This window comes from Trachemys scripta, chromosome 6 (genome assembly GCF_013100865.1).
Source record: "Trachemys scripta elegans isolate TJP31775 chromosome 6, CAS_Tse_1.0, whole genome shotgun sequence".
NCBI lineage: Eukaryota > Metazoa > Chordata > Testudines > Emydidae > Trachemys > Trachemys scripta.
In genome coordinates this window covers 48,371,155-48,387,106 of record NC_048303.1, presented here as the reverse complement: position 1 = coordinate 48,387,106, position 15,952 = coordinate 48,371,155, and the positions used below count along the sequence as shown (strand labels likewise).

The 15,952-nt window shown below is 40.9% G+C and overlaps 1 protein-coding gene across 3 annotated transcripts in view; it reads right to left on the bottom strand.

Annotated features, from left to right (window-relative positions):
- The window catches only part of ATG10 (autophagy related 10), a 146,540-nt gene that overhangs the window by 33,487 nt on the left and 97,101 nt on the right, over positions 1–15,952 (bottom strand). For all 3 annotated transcript variants that reach the window (XM_034773538.1, XM_034773539.1, XM_034773540.1), the window contains exons 4-5: positions 13,554–13,680; positions 1,222–1,319 (exon numbers count right to left, since the gene is read on the bottom strand). In XM_034773538.1, the coding sequence (XP_034629429.1) occupies positions 1,222–1,319; positions 13,554–13,680 (225 nt within the window). The remainder of the gene's footprint in view (positions 1–1,221; positions 1,320–13,553; positions 13,681–15,952) is intronic.

The following is a 15,952-nucleotide window of genomic DNA, read 5'->3' as shown; positions in this document are numbered from 1 at the left end:
CACCGCTGGCGCAATGCTCTGGGTGGCAGGGCTGCGAGCTCCTGGGGCAGCATAGCTGCAGAGCCTGGCCTAACTCGGTGCTCTGTGCTGCATGGTGGCATGGATGGCTCCAGGCAGCACGGTAAGGCAAGCAGGTGCTTGGGGCGGCCACTCTGGAGAGGGGCGGCAGGTCCAGCTATTCGGCGACAATTCGGCAGATGATCCCTCACTCCCGCTCCGAGCGAAGGACCTTCCGCCGAATTGCCGCTGCAGATCGCGATCGCGGCTTATTTATTTATTTATTTATTTTGGCTGCTTGGGCGGCCAAAACCCTGGAGCCGGCCCTGGTTCGGGGTGGTGGTCAGGGGCAGGGGTGTGAAAGGGGTCAGGGCGGTCAGAGGGCGGGGAACAGGGGTTGAATGGGGGGCAGAGGTCCTAGGGGGGCAGTCAGGAAGGAGGGGGTGTTGGATGGGGCAAGGGTCCCGGGGGGGCAGTCAGGAATGAGAGGAGGGGTTGGATGGGGCGGCAGGGGGGCAGGCAGGGGCAGGGGTTCCGGAGGCGGTCAGGGGAGAGGGAGCAGTGGGGAGGGGAATGGGGCAGGGGTCCCAGGGGCGGGGGGGTCCGTCAGGGGGCAAGAAGCAGGGGGGGCAGGGCCGGGCCACGCCTGGCTGTTTGGGAAGGCACAGCCTGGCTGTTTGGGGAGGCACAGCCTCCCCTAACCGGCCCTCCATACAATTTCCAAAACCCAATGTGGCCCTCAGGCCAAAAAGTTTGCCCGCCACTGATCTAGACCATTTCCTAGAGGGCAATTATTGGATTCTTGAGAAAAGACCATAACTGTATTGGAACACTAATACTAATTCTAGTGACTTTTATTGCCATTTAAGATATACGTGGTTTGATCATCTTTAGCAGAGGATAGTAAAACAAGTTACAAGTACAGTATTGAGCTACTTTTTCTTTTAAAACACTGACTTCATTAAGTACTGACTTTAAAACACATTAGTCAGCAATAACAGATTATTTGACTAACAAACTAACGTTGTCCTTCAATTTTACAAATTATTAGTTTATTTTAAATCGAAAGTTACACTTCAGTCTTCCTGATAACGTAATTAGTAACCAACCCATGAATCACTGCACAATACACACAAAGCCTCTTCTATTTTAATCGGTGAATCTAATGCTATCTAGTCTCTTGGTAAATGAATGCCATACGGTAAAAGAATAGTAGCATCTAACCTGTTGTGTAATGGTGTCCCAGGGCCCCTCCAGCAGACGAGCCCGGTAGCATTCATGAACGCCTTCCCAAATTTCATCTAGAGTTAAAGGTCTTCCATCTGTAAAAAGACACATACAATACTCTCACAGTGATCTTGTATTAAATATATAGATTGCTTCATATAAATCTGAAAAATACTGATTATCTGAAGATCAAAACAGACATGACACCAGCAAAAACGTAACTGGTCAGATTCTGTGCCAGTAATTCCCAAGTAGCACAGCTCAAACCCTGATCTGTATGTGCACTTAAAACTATGCCCTAAACTATCTGCTGCTCAGTTTTCCTACATGTAAAATGGAGAGAATAATTTAGCTAACACACTATACGAGAGCTGTGAGACTAAATTATGTTTTGTAAAGCTGAGCTCCGTGGACAAATGATATATAAGTGCAAAATATTTTTATTATCAAATATTTCACAAATACAAATCATGAATGAGAAACAAAATTCTATAAACAAAAGGTAAATATTTTTTAGTGTTCTACAGACTTTTTCCCCCAACTGTATTCATACAGTATTTACTGTTATGTCCTGGATATTACCTGTGGAGTTAAAATAGAATTATGATATAAGATTAGTGTCAACCACTTTGAAAATAAGCATGTCAATTTTGTATCAATATTTGTTTTTGACAAATAGCAATAGAATATTTTGATCTATTTCCAATAAGTAGCTTCATCTTGGCATTTATCAGGTGTCAGAAGACCATTATCCTGTGATAAATAGTGCTAATCCATTGACATTTTCGTGTCTGTAAAATGAACAAGATTTATTCATCCAATTAACATTTGAATGTCATGTTTAGATACAAGTAAAAAACCAACTACCTACAGCCTCTCTTTTATCTTATTTTCTGCACACATTTAGAAAACAGCACTAAATTCCACTCTGACATAAGCATCATACTCCAGTAGCATCAAAACATGTGGCAAATTAAGCAATCGAGGAGCTAACAATATCCAGTAACTATATTTTGCCATCCTCAAGAACATGTGGCTTGTCAGACCAACATGCCCTCTGTGTTGTGATGACAGATCATTAGACTACAGTGGGATAGGTCAACAGTTGACATTAAAGAGAAGTTTGTTAATTTATGCTTCTTAAATTTGTTCTAACTTTGGAAGGATTAATGTATGCTCTTAAATCGCATCCTCTATGCACCTATTACAAGGCTCCATGGCAACTTATTTTCCACGTCTTTCAGCCAAATTGAAGGTACAAATGCAAAATCTAGGATATACTAGATTTGTGATACTCTAGTGTAGGACTTTAATGCACATCTAGGTTTCTATATTGTACTCCCACCCTGGTATCTGTGAATCTTCAATGTGATACTTGAGCACTTTGAGATCCCAAAATCACTGAATAGATTACTCTGATTCTAAATGGATTTACTCTGCTTTAGTACTATGGAGGCGCTGGTCGAATATCCATAGTTAAGAATGAGCTGAATTTTGCACTTAAAGCAAGATTTCTACCACTTTATGTATAAAAAAATGCAGCATATCCTCCTCAAAATTACAGCACTTAATCTTTGAGTTATAGAATAAATTTTCTGAGAAATTACAAATCCATTAATTTAACTGAATTAAAATTAATTTTAAAATGTGTCCTTTAAAAAATGTAGCAGCTGATGTCAGTCATGGTTTGGCCCAAAAGATCTCAGTAATGAAAAAACAGACTCTTCAAGCTTTCCATATAATTAACTCACTGAAGTCTTGTGTATACACTACATTTGAAAAATATATTTGGGGATTAATGGTCATACTTTGTCATTACTCTACATAAATGAAAGTTTTTCCTTCAGCAGAGACTAAAGAATAACATTCTACTTCAGATAATTCAGCCAAGAATTGTTGTCTATCGGCTGCCATCTCCTATTGCTGGGACTGAAGCCAGAGGCTGTCCTTGGGCACAGATGGCCACTTCCTCCATTTTCCTCCACTTACCATATTCCTCTCTGCCTGCTGACATTGCAAGGGGCCACTATCTTCCCCAGCTTGTCTGAATTACCATTGGGAACAATGGGAGGCAGTAGCTATTCTGAAAGAGGGCATCTTAACTGAGGGAAGCCTGTGGCCTCAGTCCCACTGATAATAAGAGGAGACGGTGGACATGTGGAAGGAGGAACTTTCAGTAATGAAGAATAATGGTAAAAATTACCATTAATTCTAAATATTTGTTTTCAAAAACTAACCATGGCACCAAGTTTATTCTGGGACAACGAACATTAAAATACTTTAATCATAAACATATATTGTTGTTTCATAGCCTTCACTCTGCTCGGCAGTGATGCTATTTGAATGCCCAAACTGTGCATTTCTGTACCTTAACATATTTTGATTTACATTTAACCTTGTCTGAATTTCCTGCATTGTTTTGTAACAATTATACCATCTCTGTAATGCATTTTACCCTAAATTACTCTTAACTTAAAGTCCATTTTAATGTAGTTCATCCGGGAATTGATAAAGATGGCATAGCTGCAGCTAGCTATTGTTTTCCCCATAAGCTCCTACCTTAATTTACTAGTCTAGGTCTGCTGAATGACAGGACATCTTCCCAATGGTGCCCTAAATCAGCCAGGTGATTCCCCTGGTTTGATCCAGCAGCCAGAAGTAACAGGTTACCAAGCATTTAATGGATATGAGGACCATCTGTGTCGGTGGGAAGAATTAGTGCCTGAAAGTCTGGCAATCTTCTCTCATAAACATCTAGACTATGGGAGGATGCAGCATGACTGACCAGAGGATTGTTCTGGTAGAAAGTAACCTGGGAAGGAGGGAGGTGTTTGTAGTCTTATTTTTTCAGTGATGGTGGTAAGGGTGGTAAATAGCAGAAATCTACTCCCAGCAAACATTTGACTAGAGGAGTGTTTTGTGTTGGGAAGTTCACTGGTTTGCATGCATTTGGTCAATTGTTTTGAGTTATTTTTGTTTGCTTGTTTTTGCTATACTAGCTTTACATGCCTTTTACCTAAAGCAAATGCACACAATTTGTACAAAACACACATCTATATTCTGTGGACACTCCAAGTCCCCCAGGCCCTATGGCTGCCAACGTTCATACATTTAGCAGCCTTATCACATATTCCTGCAGCCCAGCTAGATCTCACACAGCCAACTGGGCAGCAGAAGTAGTCTGTAATTGTTGCTGCTAACCACAAGGGACAGTGTGGCACCTTTGTCTCTTGTGTCCCTACTCCCACTGTTGGATCAGAGCGGGGAAGGTGCAGCCATAAAGAGGAGGTGATGGCAGCCGGAACAGCAAACACAGGGTAGTGGAAGTGAGAGAAGGTCAAGGGCCCAGAGTTGGCCTTAGGTCCTCCAGCGTGAACCCACCTATCCATCCCTGCCGCTGCTGCCAAGTTTTGTGCAGCTCCATGTCCTATCCCCACCTTTGCTTTGAGCAGAGTGCATTGACCACAAGTGGAAATTTGTAGTTTAATGAACTAATTCACAAATAATTTATATATAAATAATCTGCATACAATGTCATAGAGTGAAATGAAAAGTGTTTCACACATCAATACTTCTCCTGTGTGTCATACAAGATTTACTGTGCCTTGACAAAACATAGGTGCCATTAAAGTCAAAAAGCCAGCACATGATATGTCATGAATTTAGAGTTTTAAAAGACTTCAAGATTTTGATTCAGAACCTGGAGCACATGAGAGTTACTGCTAAAGAAGCACTAACCAATACATCCGCAACAGTGGAGACTGAATGTGGACTCTGACACCTACCCAAAGGAAAATGGGAAAGTTGTCTTGGGAAATGCCCAACCAGGAAACGTTTGATTTTTTTTTTTTTTAGCACAGTCTAAAAGAGCTGGGAGTTAGGAAGAAGTGGGAGTTAGGATCTCCTGAATACTACTCCTGTCACTGCCACTAACTCATGACAGTATATGGCCTTGGACAAATTAATTCACCAGACCAGGTATATGAATCAAGATAGACACAAGCAGCAGCAATCGGCACCAAGCTTTTCTTAGGATGGAGGTCTTATTAATCAGAGCCTCAGATCTTCACATTTTACCTCTCTGTGAAATGGGCATAATCAAATTTCTTTGATAAATGTTTTTCCATATTCCAAGGTGGGTTATGCACCCCGATGCCAGCAACATTCAGGAACATCCAGAAAACAGTAAAGAGCATCCCTTCTTGGCACCGAATGTTTGGAGCCAAGACTATATAAGGGCTGTGCAGTTCCAACTGCTTCAGTTTCTTCCTTTCTACAGTTAGAAAGGTTGCTGCAGATGTAAAAATCTTGGCTCCATTCCCAGAGAGCTGAACTGGGGTTCTCCCAAGTTTCTATCATATCTTTTTTTCCTTGTAGTTTAGTTAATTTAGGGTTTTAATTTATTAGACTTCTAGTTAAAGTTTTGTTTTCTTGTTTGGCTTAGTTTGACCCCATGCTTGGCACCAGGAGCATCATGGCTAAGTTGTCTCTTAAAGAACCAGAGAACAAGGTCCTGTTCTCAGAACTGATGTGTGTTGTCTCGGGAAAGCTCACTACCCAACTGGTGTTCAGCGCCCCAAGTATTTACACCTCAGGCCCACAGGCAGCACCAGATTGGACATTAGGAAAAACTTCCTGTCAGGGTGGTTAAGCACGGAATAAATTGCCTAGGGAGGTTGTGGAATTTCCATCATTGGAGATTTTTAAGAGCAGGTTAGACAAACACCTGTCACAGATGGTCTAGATAATACTTAATCCTGCCTTGAATGCAGTCCTACAATTCTAAGCTTGCCTTATGATAGTGGCCTTACAAACCAGAAGTTCCTAAGAGAGTTAGAGTGCAATCTCCACTACATTCCTGTCATAGTTTCAGGGTAATTGCACCTGTAATCCCCCCTCCATGGTCCCTTGAAGGCACCTACGTAAAGGCTTCTGGCTCCCAACTGTCCCCTCTCTTGGGTGTAGACTCGCATCTATCTCCCTCCTGACTGAGGTTTTTAAGGCTGTGCAGCTCCCTGCCTTATGCTGTGATATTCTCAGCAAGCCTGGCTGCTTGAAAAGGCCAGCATATGCGCTTTGCTTTCTCTTCAAAGGGTATAAACAACATAAATGCCAGCAATTATAAATTACCATACAGCTCTTTATAAGTAAGTACATTTATTCTAAAGGTGAAAGCATTACCAAGAAAACATATTAAAAACAATAAAAGAACCTACATGAATTCTAAAAAGCTTATCAGAGGTCACCTTGACTCCAACCCATGGGTTCTGGTAGGTGTCAGTCTTTCAAAACCCATAACTGGGTTCTCCTCATGGTTAGAAGTTCATAACTGCCTTAGATTCAGAACCAGAACCCAGGCTGGCCAGTTCAGCCATTTCTTTATATGGCTTGGGCCCTTGATCTCCAATCCCTGGGATCAGGTAATCAGCAGACAAAAACCCTCTCCTCAGGACATAGCTTCGGAAGGCTCGATTTTTGCCTAACCAGAGGTGAGGAATTTGCATTAACCTCTCCCTGGTGTTCCCCAGGAAATCCACTTCACACTTATTGTCCAAAATGTCCATTCTTGTCTGGCACATTTTCAATATAGTCCTTTGAACTACCACGCCTCACATCACATCGTCTGCCTGGAGAGATTATCTACAGTCCCGGCCCACAATAATACATAAGCTATTCATTTAATATAAAGGACCCAAAAGATACTTAAACTTAGTTCAATAAGGTTTCCCAAGAATGTGGCAGGACATAGCCATATCTGTCACAATCCCACCAATTCTCCTTTTTCACCGCTAGCCAGCATCTGTGACTCCTCCTCTGGCTGTGAGGAGGAAGAAGTGGTGGGTGACTTGCATCATTCTTTTCCTGAAGATCAGGAGTGATAACCATGTCCACACGCTACATCTGCATAACCACAAGATTATGAACAGCTTCAGGAGCTGTTGGAATGTATGGAAGATTCCTTGGAGCCAGAGACCATTACAGTCCATAGAAATACATCACCTCTTTGGCATCTTGAAGGCTAAAGGCAAAGGAAAGCTACTCTGTGCTAAACCCAGGGTTGTGAGTTCAATCCTTGAGGGGGCCACTTAGAGATATGGGGCAAAATCAGTACTTGGTCCTGCTAGTGAAGACAGGGTGCTGGAGTCCTGAGCTGGCAGGGAAAACAGGAGCAGAGGTAGTCTTTTGCACATCAGGTGGCAGCTCCCAAGGGGGTTTCTGTGATCCAACCCGTCACAGTGGCGTAGTCGAGCAGGATCTGTGCACTGCTGATTGCTTTGAGATACTGGTAGTGATTTTAAGTGAGTTTTAAGTGTGGTGGCTGGAGAACAGACAAAGTGGTTACTGGTTTGTTATTTTCTGTTTGCTTATTTCGGGAAAGGGAAGTTGGGACAGAAAAGGAAGTAAAATAAGTAAGAATGAAGATCAAAAGAAGCTAAAACTACCCAAGTTGCAAATTGCCCAGAAAGACTGAACAATGGGCGCTGGGAATGTCTCTGTTAACTAAGAAGCCCCTGAGCTGAGTGCATCTCAGTTTCAGTGAACTGCAGATGGGTGTGGCCCAACCTCTGTCTGTGCTGAAGCTGACTGGAGTGTCTAACCTAGCAATACAGGAGGGGACGGATGCCTGTTCTGGCAGGAGGGGGTTCTCTGTGGTATCCCAGTTCGTTGAGTGATGGTCTCAAGGGAAGACAAATGGAAATTGATGTACAGTTTGCCCGGGAAAAGGCTGCCCACCAACCTGGACTTAAGAGACAATTAAGACCCAGAAGCATGACCTGGCTGTAATGGAGTGGAAGAGGTGCACAGAGACATGTATCCTGGAGCTGGAAGTTGGGATCATGGTGACTGCTGAGGTGGGAACAAATCCCAAGGACTCTAGCTGGAAGCAAACCCAACCTGAGTGAAAGGGGGCGGATTTTGCTGGCCAGCGAAAGGTCTCTCATAGCTTGGAGCTGTGAGCCTACAGCTGAATCAGGGTCTCTTTCCCTTCTGGGGGACACAGGAGTGTCTGCCCCATAGGGGAGCCCAAAAACGAATTTTAGGTATACTGCCTCCGCCATGGTCAGTGTCCAAGTCTCTGGCAGTAAGTTCAGGAGGAGGGTGTGACATTGTGCAGTCTATATGGTTTTATAAAAACATGATAATAAGTGAATATAATGTAACTGGGATATGCTTCATGCAAAAGGTCTCTTGTAAGGTATCATTACAAAGCTTATAATCTACCGAGTGTAATCATCCGATTTGTATAAATGTACCACTCTTGTATCTAAAACTAGAAATATAAAATATAACTCTGAGGGCCTATTGTCATTATGTAAAGTGTGGGCCATTAAGGATGGTTTGGAATCTTGATGACTCCCATTGTCTGCAGATGGCTGTGTTTACCTGTGAGTCTTCCTATATATGTGTGTGCTGGCAAGTGAGTAATGAAGTCTTGCAGTGACATGTGATCATGTCACCTGAACTGGAATCCATCTTTAACCTGGTGCTTTTCCAGTGAGGGGGGGTGGAAACCCAGAGGGACAAAGGGTTCCCGCCTTATGCAAAAGATATATAAAGGGGTGGAAGAGAACAAGGGGAGAGAGAAGCCATCATGAAGAATCCCCTAGCTATCACCTGAGCTGCAACAAGAGCAGTACCAGGGGAAAGAATTGTGCCCAGGCCTGGAAGGTGTCCAGTCTGAGAAAAAACTTACTGAAGCATCTCTGAGGGTGAGATTATCTGTATTCAGTTTGATTAGGCATAGATATGCGCATTTTATTTTATTTTGCTTGGTGACTTACTTTGTTCTGTCTGTTACTACTTGGAACCACTTAAATCCTATTTTCTGTATTTAATAAAATCACTTTTTATTTAGTAATTTACTCAGAGTATGTATTAATACCTGGGGGAGCAAACAACTGTGCATATCTCTCTATCATTGTTATAAAGGGCGAACTGTTTTCAGTTCTGTGAGCTGTTTTCAGGTAAACTTGCAGCTTTGGGACAAGTGATTCAGACCCTGGGTCTGTGTTGCAGCAGACGGGAGTGTCTGGCTCAGCAAGACAGGGTGCTGGAGTCCTGAGCTGGCAGGGAAAACAGGAGCAGAGATAGTCTTTTGCACATCAGGTGGCAGCTCCCAAGGGGGTTTCTGTGATCCAACCCATCACATACTCTTTTGATTAATGCAGGGTTACTAGACCCAGCCCAGGACTTCTGGTTCATGTCAGCATCGAAGAAGGCTGACTGCTTACACAAGCTGTCTCAATGAAATCTAATAGGCTACATCAAATTCTTCAACAAGGATTCCTGTATTTCTTCAGCTATCCTACTCTTGGATCTTCGGTAGTCTCAGCAGCTAGGGAGCAGATGAAGGACTTCCATTGGAAAAAGGCAATGAAGAAGGTTGAATTTGGGGGAAGGAAAGTATATTCCTCTGGGACTCCAGTGATGTCTCCTGCTACCAAGCTGTAATGGTTCTATACCAGTTTCATCTTTGGGAACGGACGCTTTCACTGCTGGATCTTTTGCCAGAGGTGCAGCAGGAGTCAGTGAAGGACTGTTTCAGAGGGACATGTGATGCCTAAGAACTTTCTCCTTGTGTTCTATGATGCTTCTAACATATCTGTTAGAACAAGGGCATCAGGCATCACATTTAGTCATTATTCACAGATGAAGTCTTTGCCCTCACTAAGGCATAAAGGTCTTTCCTGTACATTGACCCTCAAAGTCTACAAAAAGTCTAGATATCGTCCCTAAATGTTTTTATTCTATGCAAATTCAAGTCCTTCTGACATGTAGGGTAATGTAGTTTAATTTTCCCTGGATAAGGAGGAGATTTCAGGAAGAATTCCAGGAGACGGTCAGTTTCAGGTAGGTATAAAGTTTGGATGAGGATAAAGAACAACTTTGACCCTGTGAAATACATTAAAGGGAGAATCAGCCATTAATGTCTGCAGCTCATTCGCTCTTCTTGTACATGCGAATTAAAGCCGGACAAAGATGTTGCCACTGACCATGAGGCTCTCAAAGCTGCCAGCCAAGAACAGTTGAGAATCTTAGTGGAAAAGTACAAGAAACAATTTCTTGGGGAGCCTTTTTTTCTCTTTAGGGTGTAGCCAGAGACTGACTGAGCAACTCCGTTCAAGCTGGAATCTTATACAACAGGAGAAATGAAGAATGTAATTGTTCTAGAACAGTTTTTTTTTTTTTTAAATAGTGGGAGGGTGCAGACTTGGGTGTGCTGGCACCAGTTGTTTTTATAACAGACAATGTAAGGAAGTGCTCATGAATATTGTAAAATATACAAAGCTATTTAGTCTGGTTGAACAGAGGAATTATTATTTCCTAGGCTGGCCTACAGGTCTAATGGCCGCTTAACATATTGCAGTGCAGAATCTGAGTTTGGGATTCCAATTTATCCCTTTCCTGTGGGAGCATGATGATCAAAGTCCCTAGAAGGGTTAAAGCTCACATTTATCTCTTGCAATCCACTCCCATTAATGTAAAGGGAGATACAAACAGGCTTCAATGGAAATCATGCACAGCCCACCTACTCCAAAGAATCCTAGCAATGCAGGATATTTGGGATGTACTAAACCAAAAAGGGGAGAAATGAAGGATCCCAGGGAACCCCAAAGGAGACAAAATAATTTTCTAACAATGATTCTAACACAAGGGAAGTTCCAAAATATTTCAAACACCAAGATTTTAGTTTAAGACCAATTTTACATTTACATTTTTGCAAATTAAAAATTAAATTAAAAAAGAGTGAACTGGCCTAATAACATGATTCTGTTTCCAGATGTAGGGTCCCTGTAGCCCTGGGCCTGGAGAACTTTGGACCACATAGGGGAGAGAGAGAGTCGGAAAGAACTGCTCTTACCACGTAATATATATGCAATAATAACAATTTACAGAGTTGCCAAATTTCATATGTTGTAAGCAGATAAATAATGAATTCATAGAATATCAGGGTTGGAAAGGACCTCAGGAGATCATCTAGTCCAACCCCCTGCCCAAAGCAGGACTAACCCCCAGACAGATTTTTGCCCCAGCTCCCTAAATGGCCCTCTCAAGGTTTGAACTCACAACCCTGGGTTTAGCAAGCCAATGCTCAAACCACCGAGCTGATGTAGGTCTGAGTATGGGGTGTTCTCCCACCCACTCAGCAAACAGAAGAGCTGAACAATAGTGGCTGTCAGAAGAATAAGGAGCAAAGGGTTATCAAGGGAAGAATAGTATCATCATAATGAAAAGGCAAAAGTGGGGACCAGGCAAGGCAAAGGAGAAAGCTTGCTCAGATGTCTGTCATAAATAGTGATCTGTATAGTCTGAAAAACCTCATATTGGGGGGTTTGGATAGCACCAGGCAGTAAGTAGATAATCTATATCAAAGGAAGGATTTCCAATATCCAAAAAACTGTGCTATACAGAATGAAAATAAGAGATTTAGTACTAATAGAATATTCTTCTGGGGAAAAAAAAGAGTTGGATGCCAGTATTTGTATCCTCCTCTCTTCAAGCCAGTAACCAAAAGAAAAATGTTAATAAGGATATAAAGAGACTCCAGATGACTCCAGAAATTCTCAAAAAAACCATAATTTTCCACTGTGAAAGATTCCCAAGAAGTATGTTAAAAACATAATTATACTTGTAGGAACAATTACAGTTCTGTACTGCAAGGGGAGCTGTTGGCACATAATACTAAGATTGTGCATTAGCTCATCCACCAGCTTCTGTAATATCCACTTCCAGCTATAAGGAGTCATGTTTCAACACCTCCGATTCCCTGATGCTGACAAGCTAAACAACTTGTTTTGTCTCTGGGAGCTCTTCTCTGGTGATTAACTGCTTATAGTGAATACTAATTATATGAAAGTACAGTACTATAGAAATACTGTTTCCTCTACCTGCAGCATCACCATTCTCTTACACAGAGAAGGTATACTGTTAATTCAACTAAAACCAAGAAGATGACATTTTTCAGCACCACAAATAAATTAATCAGCTTCTTACTATGTTATTTCGAGACAGCAAAAGTTACTGACTAGCAAGAGTTTCTTTATCCTTCTGCCTGCAAAACAAGTTTAATGACAGATTATTGCACATTTGTAAATGCTTGTAACAGTCCTAGGAATAAATTTGCAACATGAAGTGTGTGAGAATTTGTGATCTATTGGTAGTTACGGAGACTGAGCTGTATTCCCAATTCCCCAATTTGAACGTTTACCCCAAATTATCAGTTCTTAGAAATTGCACCTCAGACTAAAATCTTTTCACACGGAGTCTGAGAATTTGTTCTTCAATTTTAAATCTAAAGTGCTTGTTAAAACGTGAACATTGCAAAATTAGAAGTGATTAAACAATATAAGTCCATGAGTGATTAAATCTACCAAACACAGGCAAAGCAGCTTAAGTGACTTTAATTAAAAAGAAAAATATCACAGGCAACATTCAGATGTCTTCATCAAGATAAAATTTGAAGATCATTCAAAACACAAAATCTGCCATGCAGGAGACAAAGTTTAGAAATGACCTCAGGATTCCAACTCCTCAGCCCCAAGTGCATTGTCTTTGGGAAGAGGAGAGAAGCACAGACAGTGCTGCAGTATAATCACTCTATGCTTGTTGATTAAATAAGCATGACTAACAGTGGCTAGGAAGGGAGACAGTGTGTTCCACTTTCCTGACAGGAGAGAGAGTGAAATCACAGTGGCAGTAGTAACTGGGCAATGGGTGATAAGATGTATAGATTAGGGAGAAAATAAACTATTGATTTCAGTCATTTTATGCAATGTTTTAAAACTGTTTCTTCCAGTGCAAACTGATTTTATGTTGGTTTTATGTTTAAAATATTTGGTAACTTTTAAAAACTGTTTAAATTAGAAAGAAAGATAGCATACAGACTGTTTTAAATGTAAATTTTGACCTAATCATTTTGGATCAAATTCAGCTCTGAAATAAGCAGGCGCAACTCAGCTGAAGTCACTGCAGTACAGCTTACTTATTCCATGGCTGAATTTGATGCTGTAGCTTTAAGTTCTTGGTATTCATTTAAAGAAATCAAAAAAGAAAAATGGCCAGCAGGTTTCGTCAACTATGGGCATGATGCCAGGAGTCTAAAGATCAGACTTCTCCAGGCTGAGATGATATCATCTACTACAAGGTCCTGAGGCTCATAGTGTCTGGAGTATCAGAAAATTTACTAGTGAACACCCCATCTCATATTTTTTATATTAAACATGATTATTATACTGCCAGTTGAGTACAAAATCTGTTTCAAAGATTTCACTTCATCCCTGCATTTTTTTTCTTTTACTATGTGTTTAATGTATAACAAGTCTTACCTAAAAAGCATGCCCTAAAGTAAAGCACAGGTACTTCGTAGCTGCTGGAATACAAGACATGATACTCATAACGAATCACTTCTGATGTTGCACAGATTCCGGCTACTTCAGAATCATCCAGGGCTTCCTAAAACAACAAACATTAACACAGTACTTCAGTAAATTATGGGCTTACCCGTAAGGAGAAAATAAGGGTTACCATTAGAGTAATTAATTTAATAAATATAAGGAGCAGACATGAGAGGAATTGTCCCTTACTGAACACTCATCAGTTGAGTCCTGAGGAAATAGTAAGACCAGAAAGAAAAACACGAAAGCCCCAATTCTGCAAAGATTTACCTACATGCTTCACTTCACACACCATGAGGAGCGTGTATATAGTTAAACCCATGTGTAAGTCTTTGAAGAATTGTGGCCTTAATTAATCCAGATTGCTTTTGTGAAACAATCAGACAGCAAAGCAACTGTGGAAAATCTTTATCGCAATACTTTTAGCAATATGTTGGCTACAGCAGCTACTCCCTTTGTTACCTGTTACTGTTGAAGATCATCCTACCAACTGAAGGTGAAGTTATAATAGATCCCTAAAGAATCTGCAGGTTTAAAACAAACAAAAGAAAGTATTTCTTCACACAACACACAGTCAACCTGTGGAACTCTTTGCCAGAGGATGCTGTGAATGCCAAAACTATAACAGTGTTCAAAAAAGAAGTAGATAAATTCATGGCAGATAGGTCCATCAATAGCTATTAGCCAGGATGGGCAGGGATGATGTCCCTAGCCTCTATTTGCCAGAAACTGGGAATGGGTGACAGGGGATGGATCACTTGATGATTACCTGTTTGGTCCATTCGCTCTGGGGCACCTGGCATTGGTAACTGTCGGAAGACAGGATACTGGGCTAAATGGACCTTTGGTCTGACCCAGTATGGCTGTTCTTATGGTGGTTACTTTCCAAAGGATAATTCATTTTATGCAGAAAATTCCGAGTTCCATTTTTAATAAGAGCTATTTTGCAAGAGCTGGTTAATAACACTTCTGAAATTGAGACAATTTTTCCCCTCCTCTTACTATATGCTGCTAAAATCAACTTCAACTATAGATTGGGCTCCACCTCTTCTGTTTGTTTATAAGCAGAAGCATTCTGATACATTCCCAGGAGCTCCCAATTACCAGCTTACGTTTTGTATCTTCTTTTACCAATGTATGAACATAAGACATAATTTTCAAAAGGTGCTGAGCACCCACAGTTCTTATTGACTTTACAACCAATTGCGAAAGTTTATCACTCTGAAAATTAGGCCATTAACTTTTTAACCCTATTAAATAAGCTAATTAGATATACTGGAACAAATTTTCCAAGAAGACAAAACTGAAATGTCCACAAAATGCACGTGCACTTGTTGAGCCTTGAAAACCCTGAATTTGCATACAAACCAACTGTATGCCCCAAAGAGTAGGTATACATATACAAATATGGGCTTTGTGGGTGCACTAGTACCAACTAACTGTGAATATTTAGTTCTTTGCCCAAGCAAAATGCCAAAGACTGAAAGGGAACAATGAAGAAACAGCATTTTTTAACCCTCAAGTTGTTACAACACATAAGACAGTTAAAGCTATTTTGTATTTTTTTCTTAGATCCTTAACTCACCTTAATGTTTGCTCTGCCATGAATCAATTCATGAGGGAGATGCAAGAACTGACAAACTAAGAGTAACCATAGAGAACATACTATGACTTTTTGGAAAGCCCATGTAAATTGATTTCATCCAAATAGTATTTTAGACAATCAGGTGTTGCTGATAAGAGTGTACAAGACTGTGACTAGAGGTCCCAGATTCTGGATAGCCACATACCAGTGTAGTTGGAAATAATGATAACACGATTTTAAACATTAAATTAAGATATTTAGAAAATCACAGCAGCTCAAAGAACAAAAGAATTCTGGGAATAATGGCCAATTGCAGAAAGCTTGATCTTAGTTTACCAAAAAACAGATACCTAAAGCACTGAGCCTGGACATTAAAGGAAATCCTCTCTGTTGACCCAGCTTTTAAAATCTTAGGTAATGAGATATTAAAGACAATATGCCAGAAAGGACAACATTGATTACTGTTTTTGACTTCACCAACCAGATACAGATCTGTATGCTTTACCCAGTTCACATATAATAGACTAAGAACACACGTTTTCCCTCCTTCCCTCATAGCAATCCTACTGATCAGATGTATTGGGAGCCAATACTATGTAAAAGATTTTTTGTGGAAGAAAGATTGATATTACGTTTTGACTAGTAAACTGATAATTCTTTAAACTGGATATAATAGCTGGGCCAGTGCTTTGGTGAAGAGCATAAATGGGAAAAGAGAAGAGAATGGAGGGCGATGGCAGAAACT